Below are 16,612 nucleotides of genomic sequence, written 5' to 3' on the forward strand. Positions count from 1 at the left end.
TTGTGGTAGATTTTGCTAAAAGGATGGAAATGGCAGTAGTGAATAGTTATTTTAAGAAGAAGGAGGATTATAGGGTGACGTATAAGAGTGGAGAAAGGTGCACATAGGTGGACTATGGTCTATGTAGGAGATGCAACCTGAAGGAGACAGGAGACTGTAAGGTGTTGCCAGGGGACACTGTATCTAGACAGCATCGGATGGTGGTCTGTAGGATGGTTTGGGAGGTGAAGAGAAAGAGGAGGAGAGTGAGGACTGAAAGAGGAATAAGACGGTGGAAACTGAAGACTATAGTGTGAGAAGGAGAAAGAGGTTAGCAAAACAGAATTGGGATCGACAGAGTGATGAGAAAAGTAACGAGGAGTACAAGGAGCTGAGCAGCAGGTAAAGAGTGATGTAGCAAAAGCCAAGGAAAAGGCATATGAGGAGCTGTAGGAGAATTTGGACACTAAGGAGGGAGAAAAGGATTTGTGCCGATTAGCCAGGCAGAGGGACTGAGCTGGAAAGGATGTGCTGCAAGTTAGAGCAATAAAGGATGGAGATGGAAATGTGTTGACTAGTGAAGAAAGTGTGTTGAGAAGATGGAGGGAGTATTTTGAGCAGCTAATGAACGAGGAAAATATGAGAGAGAGAAGGTTGGATGGTGTGGAGTTGGTGAAGCAGGAAGTGGATAGGATTAGTAAGGAGGAAGTGAGAGCAGCGATTAAGAGGATGAAGTATGGAAAGTCGGTTGATCAGATGACATAACAGTAGAAGCATGGAGATGTTTAGGAGAAATGGCAGCGGAGTTTTTAACAAGATCGTTTAACAGGATATTGGAAGGTGAGAGATGTGCAGACCTGCAGTAACTGCAGTAACTACAGGGGAATTAAGTTGATCAGTCACACCATAAAGTTATGAGAAAGAGTAGTGGAAGCCAGGCTGAGAGAAGATGTGACCATCTGTGAGCAACAGTATAGTTTTATGCCAAGGAGTAGCACCATAGAAACATTATTTGCTTTGAGAATGTTGATGGAGAAGTATAGAGAAGGTCAGAAGGCGTTGCGCATTGTGTGTTTGTGGATTTAGAAAAAGCGTACAACAGGGTGCCGAGAGAGGAGTTGTATTGTATGAGAAAGTCAGGTGTGTCAGAGAAGTTTGTGAGGGTGGTGCAGGACATGTATGAGGACAGTGTGACAGCAGTGAAGTGTGCAGTAGAAACGACAGACTGGTTCAAGGTGGAGGTTGGACTGCATCAAGGATCGGCTCTGAGCCCTTTCCTGTTTGCAGTGGTAATGGACAGGTTGACGAACGGGGTAAGACAGGAGTCTCCATGGACTATTATGTTTGCGGATTATATTGTTATTTGTGGTGAGAGTAGGGAGCAGGTTGAGAAGAGCCTGGAGAGGTGGAGGTACGTGCTGGAGAGAAGGGGAATGAAAGTCAGTAGGAGTAAGACAGAGTACGTGTGTGTGAATGAAAGGGAGGGCAGTTGAGTGGTGCAGTTGCAGGGAAAAGAGGTGGAGAGTGAAAATTTATAGGACTGTGGTGAGACCTGCAACGTTGTTTGGTTTGGAGACAGTGGTATTGAGTAAAAGACAGGAGGTGGAGCTGGCGGTAGCAGAGCTGAAGCTGTTTTTTTTTCGTTGGGAGTGACGACGATGGACAGGATTAGAAATGAGTTTATTAGAGGGACAGCGCATGTAGGACGTTTTGGAGACAAGGTGAGGGAAGCAAGATTAAGATGGTTTGGACATGTGCAGAGGAGGGACATAGGGTATATATCGGTAGGAAAATGCTGAGGATGGAGCCACCAGGAAGGAGGAAAAAAGGAAGGCCAAGGAGGAGGTTTATGGATGTGGTGAGGGAAGACATGCAGGTAGTTGGTTTAAAAGAGGCAGATGTAGAGGACAGATGTATGCTGTATGTAGACGGATGATCCGCTGTGGCGACCCCTAATAGGAGAAGCCAAAAGAAAAAGAAGAAGAATTTATCATAACGTGTGTACTCTGCAATAACAATTACAGCCTAACTAGTCTAGTTGGATTGTAATTAAAATAGCACTTATTGATTTGGTTACCTTTTATTGAGCTATAGGTTTTTAATAAAGGTTTTCTATGACTGTACTGAATATGTCCTGAACTGAGTCCAGTAAGTGGAATCTTCACTGCAGCTAAAAAGGCTAATTAAAAAGACATAAGGATATAGATGTTGTCTATCTTATGGCTACAATTATCCAAGGAGTTGTATGCTTCTTGGTTCAGAGAGTTTGATAATTGTGCACAATGACGAGTATTTATCTGTGCAATAAATGCATTTAGGTTGATATTTATACATGAAAGTGAGCTCTCAGAAATGTATCCAAATTTGAGGACTGCTCTAAAAATGTGTCTTACTCATCCAGTGACGGCAGCTTTTACAACTGAAACTAATCAATGGCGAGACGTTGGATCATGGCATGGTTCACCCTGGGAGTCATTCAAGTTAGAACCCCCATTGCTGGTTTGTGGTATCTAATTAGTACAAAAATACAGTTTAGCATCTGTTCAACAGCAACCAAAACATTTTAAAGTAATAAATGATGAAAGAACTCCTGACTTCAACTTGCTCGATTTTTTTTTAAGTCGTTGAAAAAAAGGTTTGGGGCTCATGATAATTTATTAGATTACACTCAGTGATCAATATCATTCTATTAATAGATTGGAGCGCAACAAAGTAACAGAGTCCTTTTGCATAAACTGAGTTGATTCAGCAAAGAGTCTTGTAATAAAAATTATAATAGGAACATTATAGCCATTATAAATCATAGTACTTTGGATACTTAAATACATTTAATGTCAAATACTTTTGTAGTTTTACAATTTTACTGCAGTACATGCTTTGTGTACTTTGTCCACCACTGCTGTAGTGCCAGAAAGCTTTACAAATTAAAAATATTAAATGGGCTACAATCAATAGAATCACATGGAATCAAACTACTCCTTTGATCCCTGGAGAGATCTTTAACAATGAGCTCTGGAGGAGGCGGGACAATACAGATGAACCAGAGGAGCCTTGTTCATACACCAACAGCTTCAAACTTCAGGCCGACAACATGGTTACCGGTGGATGCAATAGAAATGTTAAATGTTCACGAAATAAAGTCGCAATTGCAAGCAAAAAGAAAAGTCTGAATGGGGCAACATTTTTTAATGTATCAGAAACAGACTTCTATACAACACAGAAGATGCTGCAGAGTGAAAAATGGAGGAGAAGATTTAAGCCAAAGAACACAACAGAAAGTTTCCAAAGTTTGGGATAATTTCAACCTAAAACAAAGAAACCACCATACAGTACATTAGCTTTTTTTTTTTTATTGGACTTCTTTTTCATATTACATACAGTGAGGAAAATAAGTATTTGAACACCCTGCTATTTTGCAAGTTCTCCCACTTAGAAATTATGGAAGGGTCTGAAATTGTCACCGTAGGTGCATGTCCACTGTGAGAGACATAATAAATAAAAAAAATCCAGAAATCACAATATATGATTTTTAAACTATTTATTTGTATGATACAGCTGCAAATAAGTATTTGAACACCTGTCTATCAGCTAGAATTCTGACCCTCAAAGACCTGGTAACCTCCACAAGGCTGGAAAGGGCTACGGGGAAATTGCCAAGCAGCTTGGTGAAAAAAGGTCCACTGTTGGAGCAATCATTAGACTGTCAATCTCCCTCGGACTGGGGCTCCATGCAAGATCTCACCTCGTGGGGTCTCAGTGATCCTAAGGAAGGTGAGAAATCAGCCCAGGACTACAAGGGAGGAGCTGATCAATGACCTGAAAAGAGCTGGGACCACCGATTCCAAGGTTACTGTTGGTAATACACTAAGACATCATGGTTTGAAATCATGCATGGCACGGAAGGTTCCCCTGCTTAAACCAGCACATGTCCAGGCACGTCTTAAGTTTGCCAATGACCATTTGGATGATCCAGAGGAGTCATGGGAGAAAGTCATGTGGTCAGATGAGACCAAAATAGAACTTTTGGGTCATTATTCCACTAAACGTGTTTGGAGGAAGAAGAATGATGAGTACCATCCCAAGAACACCATCCCTACTGTGAAGCATGGGGGTGGTAGCATCATGCTTTGGGGGTGTTTTTCTGCAGGGCAACTTCACTGTATTAAGGAGAGGATGACCGGGGCCATGTATTGCGAGATTTTGGGGAACAACCTCCTTCCCTCAGTTAGAGCATTAAAGATGGGTCGAGGCTGGGTCTTCCAACATGACAATGACCTGAAGTACACAGCCAGGATAACCAAGGATCGGCTCTGTAAGAAGCATATCAAGGTTCTGGCGTGTCCTAGCCAGTCTCCAGACCTAAACCCAATAGAGAATCTTTGGAGGGAGCTCAAACTCTGTTTCTCAGCGACAGGCCAGAAACCTGACTGATCTAGAGAAGATCTGTGTGGAGGAGTGGGCCAAAATCCCTCCTGCAGTGTGTGCAAACCTGGTGAAAAACTACAGGAAACGTTTGACCTCTGTAATTGCAAACAAAGGCTACTGTACCAAATATTAACATTGACTTTCTCAGGTGTTCAAATACTTATTTGCAGCTGTATCATACAAATAAATAGTTATAAAATCATACATTGTGATTTCTGGATTTTTTTTTTAGATTATGTCTCTCACAGTGGACATGCACCTACGATGACAATTTCAGACCCCTCCATGATTTCTAAGTGGGAGAACTTGCAAAATAGCAGGGTGTTCAAATACTTATTTTCCTCACTATATATTTCACAGTGTGGAATTTTAAAAAAATATCTTTAAAATTATTTTGTATCTCTATCATTATTGTAAGATCAAAAACTTAGTCAAACCATCGTAACCCAAGGACTACCTGAATAGTTTTATGAACTCTTTGCACCTGTTGGCTCTATTGATGTTAGTACTAAACTACACACACTTGACTGAGGCACACATTCAATGTGGCAATGTTCTGAATAACATGCAACCTCACACCATTTATTACCCCTCACAATTGTATACATTTTTGTTGTTCCACTCTGTAAAGCCTTCTCCAGCACATCTCAAACACTTTCAATGAGCTTTAGATCACAGTTTTATGATTTTATGTGTAAAAATGATCCCATGATTAACCCCAGAGCCCATATGAGCCAGGTAAATCTTGGCACTGATATTCTGAAATATGCTGTCAGGAAAGAAAAATTCATCAACAGGATAACCCAGTCATTCATTACTTCTAAAACTGACTATCCATCTCTGTGGAACGTGGTAAATTTTAACTCATCAAATTATGTAACTATTGTTTCACTGTCCAAAGATCTCTGAAAAGAATCATTCAAGATTTCTTTTCAACCAAATTTCTTACACAAAGGTCCCAGTTCACCACGATCAATCCAGCTTTAAATAATGTGAACAGTTCTAAACCCAATTACATTTATTTTAGCACTCCTTATTTCAGCACCTTACTTATTTCTTTGCTTGATAAAACAATATAAACAATAAACATTTGTCCCATCTAAACAGAATAAAATTTTTCCATGACGATGGGACACTATCAGTTAGGGTTAAAAGCTTCAACCTTATACTACAATAAACCAAACATAGGCATAGATACAAACTGTCAGATAAAATCAGTTCGTTAGAATTAGTTAGTATTATTGACCATGCTGTGGTGCACTACTGCTTTACTTTCTCAAAAAAAAAAAATCTCCGTTGTTATATAATATATATTATAAAATTATACTGTTGGCCACATGACATAACTTGCTCCTATGTGTATTTTATTTTTTAATCATTCATTATGGTCAACACCACCAGTGTTATTTATTGAAAGGTTGCAAAGGAATATCTTTAAACAATATCTTTAAAAATTACCTCTTGATTGAAGTTATAGCTCAATGAAGTATGCAGATCCTTGTCCTGGTAATAGTGGTCATCCAGGGTGTGTGTGGATATGTTTTCGGTGCGATACGTGTCATTTGAACGTGTTGTATTGGTCTGGGAATAATCCGAGTCCATAAGCTTGTAGTCTGCATTGCGTTCAACACGGAGTGATTTGGTGACATAAGATGGTGTGGTCAGGATTGCTGTGGTATCAGAATCTCTCTTAATGTAGAGATTGTGGTGAACATCCGGCTGGCTCTTTTTCATTGATGTTGAGTCAAGATGCACACTGGAGGAGTCACTCTTCTCCGAACTGGAAATATCACCATCCTTCTTGCTACCACCAGAATGTGCGTGTGTGGTATGTTTGTGCACATGTGTTTGTGAGTGTGTGTGTTCATGATTGTTTCCATGGTGTTGCACTGTTACTCTCCTAATGCGGTCTAATCCCAAACCCTCAAGCAGCCTTCGGAGACCAGACAATGAGATGGTCCCATTCTCGCCATACTTAAGAAAAAGTGCATGCAGATTCTGCTTTTGTGTTCTCTCTGCTAAAAGACTGTCTGTTGCTTCTACCAGAGGTCCACAGTTTCCATTTGCATCAATCAGCAACAAAGCTGTCACTATCATGAACCGTATCCACACTGCCATCTGCGGAACTGTGAATTTCTGCAAATAATAACAAGCAAACATCATTTAGAACATGATTTATCCATGCTTTTCATTGTGGTTGATTTTACATTTCTGACATATTCCCACCTGGTTCCTGGATGTCTCGGACCCACCCCAAACCCTGACCATGATAAAGCAATTAATGAAGATAATAAAAAAAAAAAAAACTCATTTACAGTCCCACAACCTTATACAAAGTCATACTTTTCATTCCAAGAGAACAAAAAGAACACTGCAGCAGATTGCCTTAATTATTATATATGCACAGCAATTCATATACACAAACATTCTAAAATGCTTAACGTGGCTTAATGCGATAAGACAGCGCTGTTAAAAACTCAAATTGCTTGTCTGTGCAAAGTATGCTTTATTAATGTGTTTAATAATAAAGCATACTATTATAAAATGTTATCAATATCTGATGCAGAGAAGCTCATCCATTTATTCATGACCTCCAGATTGGACTATTGTAATGCATTACTAGATGGATGTCCTGCACCATTAATAAACAAGCTACAGTTAGTTCAGAAGGCAACAGCCAGGGCTCTCACAAGAGAAAAGATGACCATATACCCCAATCTTATCATCCCAAAACTGGCTACCTGTAAAGTTTTGAATCAATACAAACTATTGCCGCTTAATTACAAAGCCCTAAATGGTTTAGCTCCCATGTATCTATCCAGTCTTTTCACAAGTTACAATCCATCACACTCTTTGTGATGTAAAAATTCTGGACTTCTAGTAGAATTGCAAAGTGCTCAGACACACCAGTTTAAGCGTATATTAAAGATATATTTAAGTATATTAAAGATATATTTAAGTATATTAAAGATATATATATATATATATATATATATATATATATATATATATATATATATATATATATATATATATATATATATGTATATGTATATATGTATGTATATATCCCATGTCCCTCCTCTGCACCTCTGTCCAAAAAACGTCCATCATCGTCACTCCCAACAAAAACCTCAACATATTCAGCTCTGCTAGCTCCACCTCCAGTCTTTTACTTAAAACCACTGTCTCTAATCTATACAACATCGCAGGTCTCACCGCAGTCTTATAAACTTTTCCTTTCAATCTTGCAGATACTCTTCTATCACAAATCACTCCTGCCAGTCTTCTCCACCCACTCCACCCTACCTGAACACTTTTCTTCACTTCTCTAACACACTCTCCATTACGTTGCACTGTTGATCACAGGTACCTGAAGTCCTTCACCTTCTCCAGCTCTTCTCGCTGCAACTGCACCACTCCACTGCCCTCCCTCTCACACATGTACTCTGTCTTACTCCTACTGACTTTCATTCCCCTTCTCTCCAGCGCATACCTCCAGCTCTCCAAGCTCTTCTTAACCTCCTCCCTACTCTCACCACAAATAACAATATAATCCGCAAACATCATAGTCCATTGAGAATCCTGTCTGACCTCATCCGTCAACCTGTCAACCTGTTCACCACTGCAAACAGGAAAGGGCTCAGAGCCAATCCTTGATTCAGTTCAAATTCCACCTTGAATCAGTCTGTCGTTCCTACTGCACACTTTACTGCTGTCACACTGTCCTCATACATGTCCTGCACCATCCTCACATACTTCTCCAACACACTCTCTTAGCACCCTGTCATTCGCTTTCTCTAAATCCACAAACATACAATGCAACTTCTTCTGTCCTTCTCTATACTTCATTAACATTCTCAAAGCAAATAAGGCGTCTGTGGTGCTCTTCCTCAGCATGAAACCATACTGTTGCTCACAGATGGTCACCTCTTCTCTCAGCCTGGCTTTCACTATTCTTTCTCATTACTTCATGGTGTGACTGATCAACTTAATTCCCCTGTACTTACTGCAGGTCTGCACATCTCCCTTATTCTTAAAGATCGGTACCAGCACACTCCTTCTCCATTCCTCAGGCATCCTCTCACCTTCCAATATCCTGTTAAACAATCTTGTTAAAAACTCCACTGCCATCTCTCCTAAACATCTCCATGCTTCTACCGGTATGTCATCTGGTCCAACCGACTTTCCACTCTTCATCCTCTTAATCGCTGCTCTCACTTCCTCCTTACTAATCCTATCCACTTCCTGCTTCACTCGCCACATCATCCAACCTTCTCTCTTTCTCGCTCATTTTCCTCGTTCATCAGCTGCACAAAATACTCCCTCCATCTTCTCAACACATTCTCCTCAATAGTCAACACATTTACATCTGCATCCTTTATTGCTCTAACTTGCAGTACATCCTTCCCAGCTCAGTCCCTCTGCCTGGCCAATCGGTACAAATTATTTTTTTCCTCCTTAGTGTCCAAATTCTCCTACAGCTCCTCATATGCCTTTTCCTTGGCTTTCGCCACATCCCTCTTTACCTGCTGCTGCATCTCCTGCTTTCTTTTCTCATCACTCTGTCGATCCCACTTCTGTTTTGCTAACCTCTTTCTCCTTATGCTGTCCTGCACTTCCTCATTCCACCACCACGTCTCTTTGTCTTTCTTTCTATTTCCAGATGTCACACCAAGTAACCTTTCCAGCTGTTTCCCTTATCACTTCTGCAGTTGTTGCCCAATCATCCAGCACCTCTTCACCACCACCAAGCCCCAATCTGACCTCTTCCCTGAACCTTTCACTACAGTCTTTATCCTTCAGTTTCCACCATCTTATTCTTCTTTCAGTCCTCACTCTCCTCCTCTTCTTCTTCACCCCCAAAACCATCCTACAGACCACCATCTGATGCCGTCTATATACACTGTCCCTCTGGCAACACCTTACAGTCAACAATCTCCTTCAGGTTGGATCTCCTATATAGAACAAAGTCCACCTATGTGCACCTTCCTCCACTCTTATACGTCACCCTATGATCCTCCTTCTTCTTAAAATAACTTTTCACTACTGCCATTTCCATCCTTTTAGCAAAATCTACCACCATCTGCCCTTCCACATTCCTCTCCTTAAGGCCATACATACCAATCACCTCCTCATCACCTCTGTTCCCTTCACCTACATGCCCATTCAATTCTGCCCCAATCACCAATCTTTCATTCCAAGGAACACCTTCTACCACTTCATCTAACTCACGCCAGAATTTTTCCTTCTCCTCCATCTCACAACCCACTTGTGGAGCATTGGCACTGGTGGCATTTATCATCACCCCTTTAACTACCAGCTTCATGTTCATCACACTATCAGAAACTCTCTTCACCTCCACTACACACTTACTGTATTATTCCTTCAGAATCACCCATACTCCATTTCTCTTTCCATCCACACCATGAAAGAAAAGTTTAAACCCACCGCCAATGTTCCTGTCTTTACTCCCTTTCCACTTAGTCTCCTGAACAAACAACATATCTACCTTTCTCCTTTCCATCATATCAGCTACCTCTCCCTTTACCAGTCATAGTATCAACCAGAACCTCCACTCTCCTACAGTTCTCCTTTCCCTGCTGTCTCTGTTAATGTCCTCTTCCTCTCCTTCTCCTCCTTCGGCCAACAGTAGCCCAATTTCCACCGGTACCCTGTTGGCTAACAATACCTGTGGCAGTTGTTGGTAACCTGGGCCTCGACCGATCCGGTATGAATTTCTCTTTCCTGATCCCCATATTTGATTTGGCACATGTTTTACACTGGATGCCCTTCCCAAGAAAACTCTCCACATTTATCCGGGCTTGGGACCGGCACTAAGAGTGCACTGGCTTGTGCAACCCTAATGGCTGGGTTAGTGATAAATAAATAATTAATAATTAACATAATCATTTTTGTTCTATAAATATTACATTCTGTAAATCTGATTTGAGAAAATGTCCACTGTGAAAAGCGTTATAGAAATACACTCGACCTTGTTTACTGAGTTTGGTCTTTTACAAACGCTGTCTTATCGCATTATGCCATGTGAAGCGTTTCAAAATGTCTCAAATGCAGTGTTTTTGCTTCCCATTTTAAAAGCGCCTGGGTGACGTAAAGGGGTTACATCATGGGTTGACAAAAGCCATTTAAACATAGTTATGTCTATGCTAATTAATCAAAAGTGAAAGAAGTCAGGAATGGACCTAAATCATGTGTTCGATAGGAATATAAAAAATTACAAAATACAATAACACCATATGTCAGCATTTATCCCATGTTGTCACCCCTTAGCAATGTAACCGCAGGCAGGACATTGCTATTATTTATGTCACATCCTGCTTGTCTGTTTATGAATTATATTAGCTGTAATATGTTTTAATGTATTACACTTTGAAACTGTTAAAAGTTAAAACAGTGTGTGAACCCACACGCGAACAGACCGCGTAGTTCCCCGGATGCGGCCTGCTCAGTGCTCCGCCACACTCCTTTTTTATAAATAAATAAATACACAAAACAGTGTAAAAACAGAGCGGAAAGGTAATTTACCTGAACGATAAGGAAGAAATAGAAAGCCCCTTTGCAGCTCTACTGCTAATTACACGTCATTAAGACGTAATTTTTTGGGTCCCGCCGAACACTGAACAGCTCCAGTTAGTCATCAAGACCACACTTCCGCTTGGTGAAATCAGACATGCGGTGCATTCAGCTTAACTGGGAAGTGGGAAGTCGGAGCTTAAAACAGGCCACCCAGAAGCGGATGAGTTCCCTCTTGAGTCTGGTTTCTCACAAGGTTTCCTCCTTTTGCCATCTCAGGGAGTTTGCCCCTGTCACAGTCACCACTGGCTTGTTCATTCATTAGGTAAAAACTTACATAAGGAACATCTTATTCATTTTTTTTTTGACCATATTATCTGTGTAAAGCTGCTTTAAAACAATGTGCATTGTTAAAAGCGCTATACAAATAAAAATGTATTGAATTAAAAACATAAACAAAATTCACTTCTATACAGCCCATTCTGAGTTTAGTCTTGAAAAACGTGATCAACCACCCTAAAATCTTGCAAATGACACAAATTTTTCCAGCCATTTTTGTCTTTTTCGTATCAACGAATGAATTAATTAAAGTATATTAAAGGTTTAAGTTAACCAGTTTTTTAATGAAAAAAGAGAGAAATTAGCACATTTTGCTGAAGTGTTGTCATTTCACAACTGTCTGGTGGAATAGGTTCTTACTAGTCTTGCATAATGTTTGAGAGTGCTTTTTAGCAATTCTACCTCGCAGACTTGTTCCAAATTCATCAGATCCCTGGTAGCCTGTTTTGGTTTTAAATTGTTATGCCAAAGTTTTTCAGTGAGATTAAGATTTCTTTAAATTGTCACCTTAAATTGTCAATTGTTTACTGTTTCACTGTTTACTGCCATAAGCATTTTTTTGCATCCTTTTCTTTCATATATATATATATATATATATATATATATATATATATATATATATATATATATATATATATATTCTCTTATATTTTATTTTATATAGTTTTTATACTTCTTTTTCTTTGTATTATTTTCCCCCCATCCTATTCCCTCATGCCGGACCGTCGTAATAAGCATTTCACTGCATGATTTGATTAGATTATTTTTTAACAAGTTGTGCATTGCTTTGGAGTCCTGCTGAAAGTTTCTTTAAGGTTTTTTTAAGCAGATTGGAGCATTCTAGCTTTAATTTTGATGAAAAGTATTTGATAGTATAAATCAAAGTTAAAGTAAAATGATGCATTATACAGTAGGGATGGTCTGCATTGGCATTTTGAAACTTTATTTCACTATGGTCTAATAACAGCAAAAATCCACTTAACTTAAAGTCACTTCTGTCTTGTGATTTTTTCTAAGCAATGGTTTATTTCTAGCCATCATACATAGTCCTCAATTATACAGATATATATACAGTGAGGAAAATAAGTATTTGAACACCCTGCTATTTTGCAAGTTCTCCCACTTAGAAATCATGGAGGGGTCTGAAATTGTCATCGTAGGTGCATGTCCACTGTGAGAGACATAATCTAAAAAAAAAAAATCCATAAATCACAATGTATGATTTTTAAACTATTTATTTGTATGATACAGCTGCAAATAAGTATTTGAACACCTGAGAAAGTCAATGTTAATATTTGGTACTTTTGTTTGCAAATACAGAGTTCAAACGTTCCCGTAGTTTTTCACCAGGTTTGCACACACTGCAGGAGGGATTTTGGCCCACTCCTCCACACAGATCTTCTCTAGATCTGTCAGGTTTCTGGCCTGTCGCTGAGAAACACAGAGTTTGAGCTCCCTCCAAAGATTCTCTATTGGGTTTGGGTCTGGAGACTGGCTAGGCCACCTGAACCTTGATATGCTTCTTACAGAGCCACTCCTTGGTTATTCTGGCTGTGTACTTCAGGTCATTGTCATGTTGGAAGACCCAGCCTTGACCCATCTTCAATGCTCTAACTGAGGGAAGGAGGTTGTTGCCCAAAATCTCGCAATACATGGCCCCGGTCATCCTCTCCTTAATACAGTGAAGTTGCCCTGCAGAAAAACACCCCCAAAGCATGATGCTACCACCCCATGCTTCACAGTAGTGATGGTAAGGTACTCATCATTCTTGTTCCTCCAAACACGTTTAGTGGAATAATGACCCAAAAGTTCTATTTTGGTCTCACCTGACCACATGACTTTCTCCCATGACTCCTCTGGATCATCCAAATGGTCATTGGCAAACTTAAGACGTGCCTGGACATGTGCTGGTTTAAGCAGGGGAACCTTCCATGCCATGCATGATTTCAAACCATGACGTCTTAGTGTATTACCAACAGTAACCTTGGAATCGGTGGTCCCAGCTCTTTTCAGGTCATTGATCAGCTCCTCCCTTGTAGTTCTGGGCTGATTTCTCACCTTCCTTAGGATCATTGAGACCCCACGAGGTGAGATCTTGCATGGAGCCCCAGTCCGAGGGAGATTGACAGTCATGTTTAGCTTCTTCCATTTTCTAATGATTGCTCCAACAATGGACTTTTTTTCACGAAGCTGCTTGGCAATTTCCCCGTAGCCCTTTCCAGCCTGGTGGAGGTGTACAATTTTGTCTCTAGTGTCTTTGGACAGCTCTTTGGTCTTGGCCATGTTAGTAGTTGGATTCTTACTGATTGTATGGGGTGGACAGGTGTCTTTATGCAGCTAACGACCTCAAACAGGTGCATCTAATTTAGGATAATAAATGTAGTGGAGGTGGACATTTTCAAGGCAGACTAACAGGTCTTTGAGGGTCAGAATTCTAGCTGATAGACAGGTGTTCAAATACTTATTTGCAGCTGTATCATACAAATAAATAGTTTAAAAATCATATATTGTGATTTCTGGATTTTTTTTTTTTATTATGTCTCTCACAGTGGACATGCACCTACTATGACAATTTCAGACCCCTCCATGATTTCTAAGTGGGAGAACTTGCAAAATAGCAGTGTGTTCAAATACTTATTTTCCTCACTGTATATATATATATATATATACATAAAACAACAATTACGATTGTTGCACACTGGCTTGTGCAACCCTAATAGCTGGGGTTGGTTCCCTGATCAGGGATCAAACCCGGGCCGCAGCAGTGAGAGCGCCGCATCCTAATCCATCTCGTAATTGTTGTTTTAACGATATGCAAAATAGTATTTTAAAGTGTCAAATATTTTCAGTAACCAATCAAAACACTGCATGAATTGATCACAAGTTCACTGCTTGCTGTGTACCACTGCACTTTGAACTTCCCACCATACTGAATATGAGAGAAGCTTTAGGAGTCAGCTGACACAACTCGCCTGCAGCTGACAGGGCAATATAAAAAATAATTATGCTGGAAAGGGAAATAAATAAATAAGACTTATGCTTTTACACTCTTGCACACATTAGGCCTTACTATGGATATACAGTGGTACCTCGACATACGAGTGCCCTAACATACGAGTTTTTTGAGATAAGAGCGGTCGGTTTGATACGCAAGCAAAAACTTGAGATACGAGCTCGAGACGCCGCTGCTAGAGACGCCCCCCCCCCCCCCACACACACACACACACACACACACACCCACACACACCCACCCCCCCACTGGTGTTTTCGTTAGCTCAAGTCGTCTCATCTCCAAGGAAAATACACTGAATAAAACCTTATTATATCTTTACATTCTCTTTTATTTTGTTTTTATACAATATTTGTCATTTATAAATACATTTTTCTTATTTAAAAACATGTAACAAAAACAACTGGGGTGGCATTTTGGGGGCTGGAACGGATTAATGGCATTTCAATTAATTTTAAATGGGCAAATTTGCTTTGAAATACGAGCAATTTGGCATACGAGAAAGGTTACAGAACGAATTAAACTCGTATGTCGAGGTACCACTGTACTGAGTACACAATTTCTTTGGGTAATACTGAGTGGTACAAACATCAAAAAGTATTTAACAAACAAAAAGTGATTAACAAACAGAAATAGATATTACTGTGAATGAGATGTGATACAATAACTAAACAAATAAAATAAACCAAAGGGAATGACAAAAGAAATAACTAATAACATAATATGTGCTACAAAAATATATTCCCATACCATATATTCCCTCCTCTGGGACTTAAAAAGCCATGTCAACTCACATCAACTCCAGTTCTTTCTTTTACACAAACCTACAGAGGCTAAGCGACCTCCGCAATCTATACTTACAATAGCCAGTCCTCTACTCTGTCCTCTTCCAGGAATCAGAACCAAACATCTCCCCCTACACTTGACTAGGGAGAAGAGAAAGATCCCTCATCCAGCCAATTAGGGCATATATCATTACCAAAGTATTGCTATTGTACACACTTGCATGCTTATCCAGCAGTTTCATCAGTACAGTAGATATACAAATAACTATAAACTAATTCAACACTTTAGGCAAACTAGTTAATACCTTGTCATTAAGCCAGCATAAAACTATCCATTATATCTTAAGTAAACCTTTCATAAAGTCATATTAATAGAGTACATAAGTAAATAAGTGCATATAAATGATCAGTAATGTGAGTACAATCAAACTTCAAACATCCTTTTACTATTCAAAAATTCCTTCAACCAGTACCTTCAAAATATAGAAATAATACATTCAAACATACGTGTGTATGTTCCAGTGTAGATGTGTGGTTACATGTATAGCATGTGTGTATGTGTGAGTAATTTATAAATGTATATGTGTATGTATAAGTATGTGTATGAGTGCACACGTGCAGGTTAAATGAGTCACTGTGTAAACAGTGGGGAGGTCCCCACATCACTGCCATCTGTTTTATGGTTGCCCTTATAAAGAGAGATCTGATAACATAAATAATGAAACAAAACAACAAACTCACAACGAGTAATATTATACCTACAACAGTTCTGTTCCAGCATCTCCTTGTCTACCCACTAGACCCAGGCTGCGGTTCATCAGGTACATCAGGCACACTAATATAAGTAAAATGTTCAGTGTCATTTTCAGCGTCACTCTCATACCTTTCAGCAGCAGCCTGAACTGGAGGTTCTGATACCTCTCCCTTCTCTGGTGCTTCCTCCTCTTGGTCAGGAGTGTGTCCTATGTCACCCATTGTTGCTTCACAGGGTTGTACCTTTGGCACTCTGGTGCAGTCAGTCAGATGATACCAAGCAGTACTGCCTTCAACCTGTACTGCTGTCAGAGTAGCTCTCACCACTGTGTATGGACCTCCTCCTCTAGGCTTATTCCACTTCTTTTGGAACACTCTAAGGTAGTTTTAAACATATTAATCGCTTCTCTTTAAATCCCTCTTTTTAAATTTATCACTTACTTTGTAATTATTTTTTAGCAAAGTTTTCATCTCCTCAGACAACACTACATTGAATAAACCACCTTCCAGCCAGTGTGTCCTTAGTGGATGTTTAGCTCCCAACACCTCTACCAGTGTAGTTGTCATTTTACACTCCTCTTACTCTAGGACTTACTAATCTTTCAGGGAGACTGCTTTCTGACTTATTAGGGATTATTGTTATAATTAGACTTTTCAAAGGTAAGGCTTCCACTGCTCTTGGTGTACCATCAACTGCTCTACGTCAAATTGACCACTGTGCCTTACGAAATACTGGAACCACTTCAAAGTGAGGTGCTTCAATCTGGCTGCCTATTATTCCTTT

At 39.7% G+C, this 16,612-nt stretch overlaps 2 protein-coding genes across 2 annotated transcripts in view; both read right to left on the reverse strand.

The window, feature by feature from the left end:
• Positions 1–11,130, reverse strand: part of slc39a6 (solute carrier family 39 member 6) — a 25,096-nt gene extending 13,966 nt beyond the window's left edge. The window contains exons 1-2 of the mRNA XM_083525794.1: positions 10,954–11,130; positions 5,863–6,540 (exon numbers count right to left, since the gene is read on the reverse strand). Coding sequence (XP_083381920.1) covers positions 5,863–6,522 — 660 coding nt within the window. The 5' untranslated portion in view covers positions 6,523–6,540; positions 10,954–11,130. The remainder of the gene's footprint in view (positions 1–5,862; positions 6,541–10,953) is intronic.
• LOC310717612 (craniofacial development protein 2-like) overlaps positions 8,910–16,612 on the reverse strand; it is an 85,917-nt gene continuing 78,214 nt past the window's right edge. Inside the window, exon 2 of the mRNA XM_083525894.1 lies at positions 8,910–8,939. Coding sequence (XP_083382020.1) covers positions 8,930–8,939 — 10 coding nt within the window. The 3' untranslated portion in view covers positions 8,910–8,929. The remainder of the gene's footprint in view (positions 8,940–16,612) is intronic.

Source organism: Silurus aristotelis (assembly GCF_946808225.1).
Source record: "Silurus aristotelis genome assembly, chromosome: 22".
Classification (NCBI taxonomy): domain Eukaryota; kingdom Metazoa; phylum Chordata; class Actinopteri; order Siluriformes; family Siluridae; genus Silurus; species Silurus aristotelis.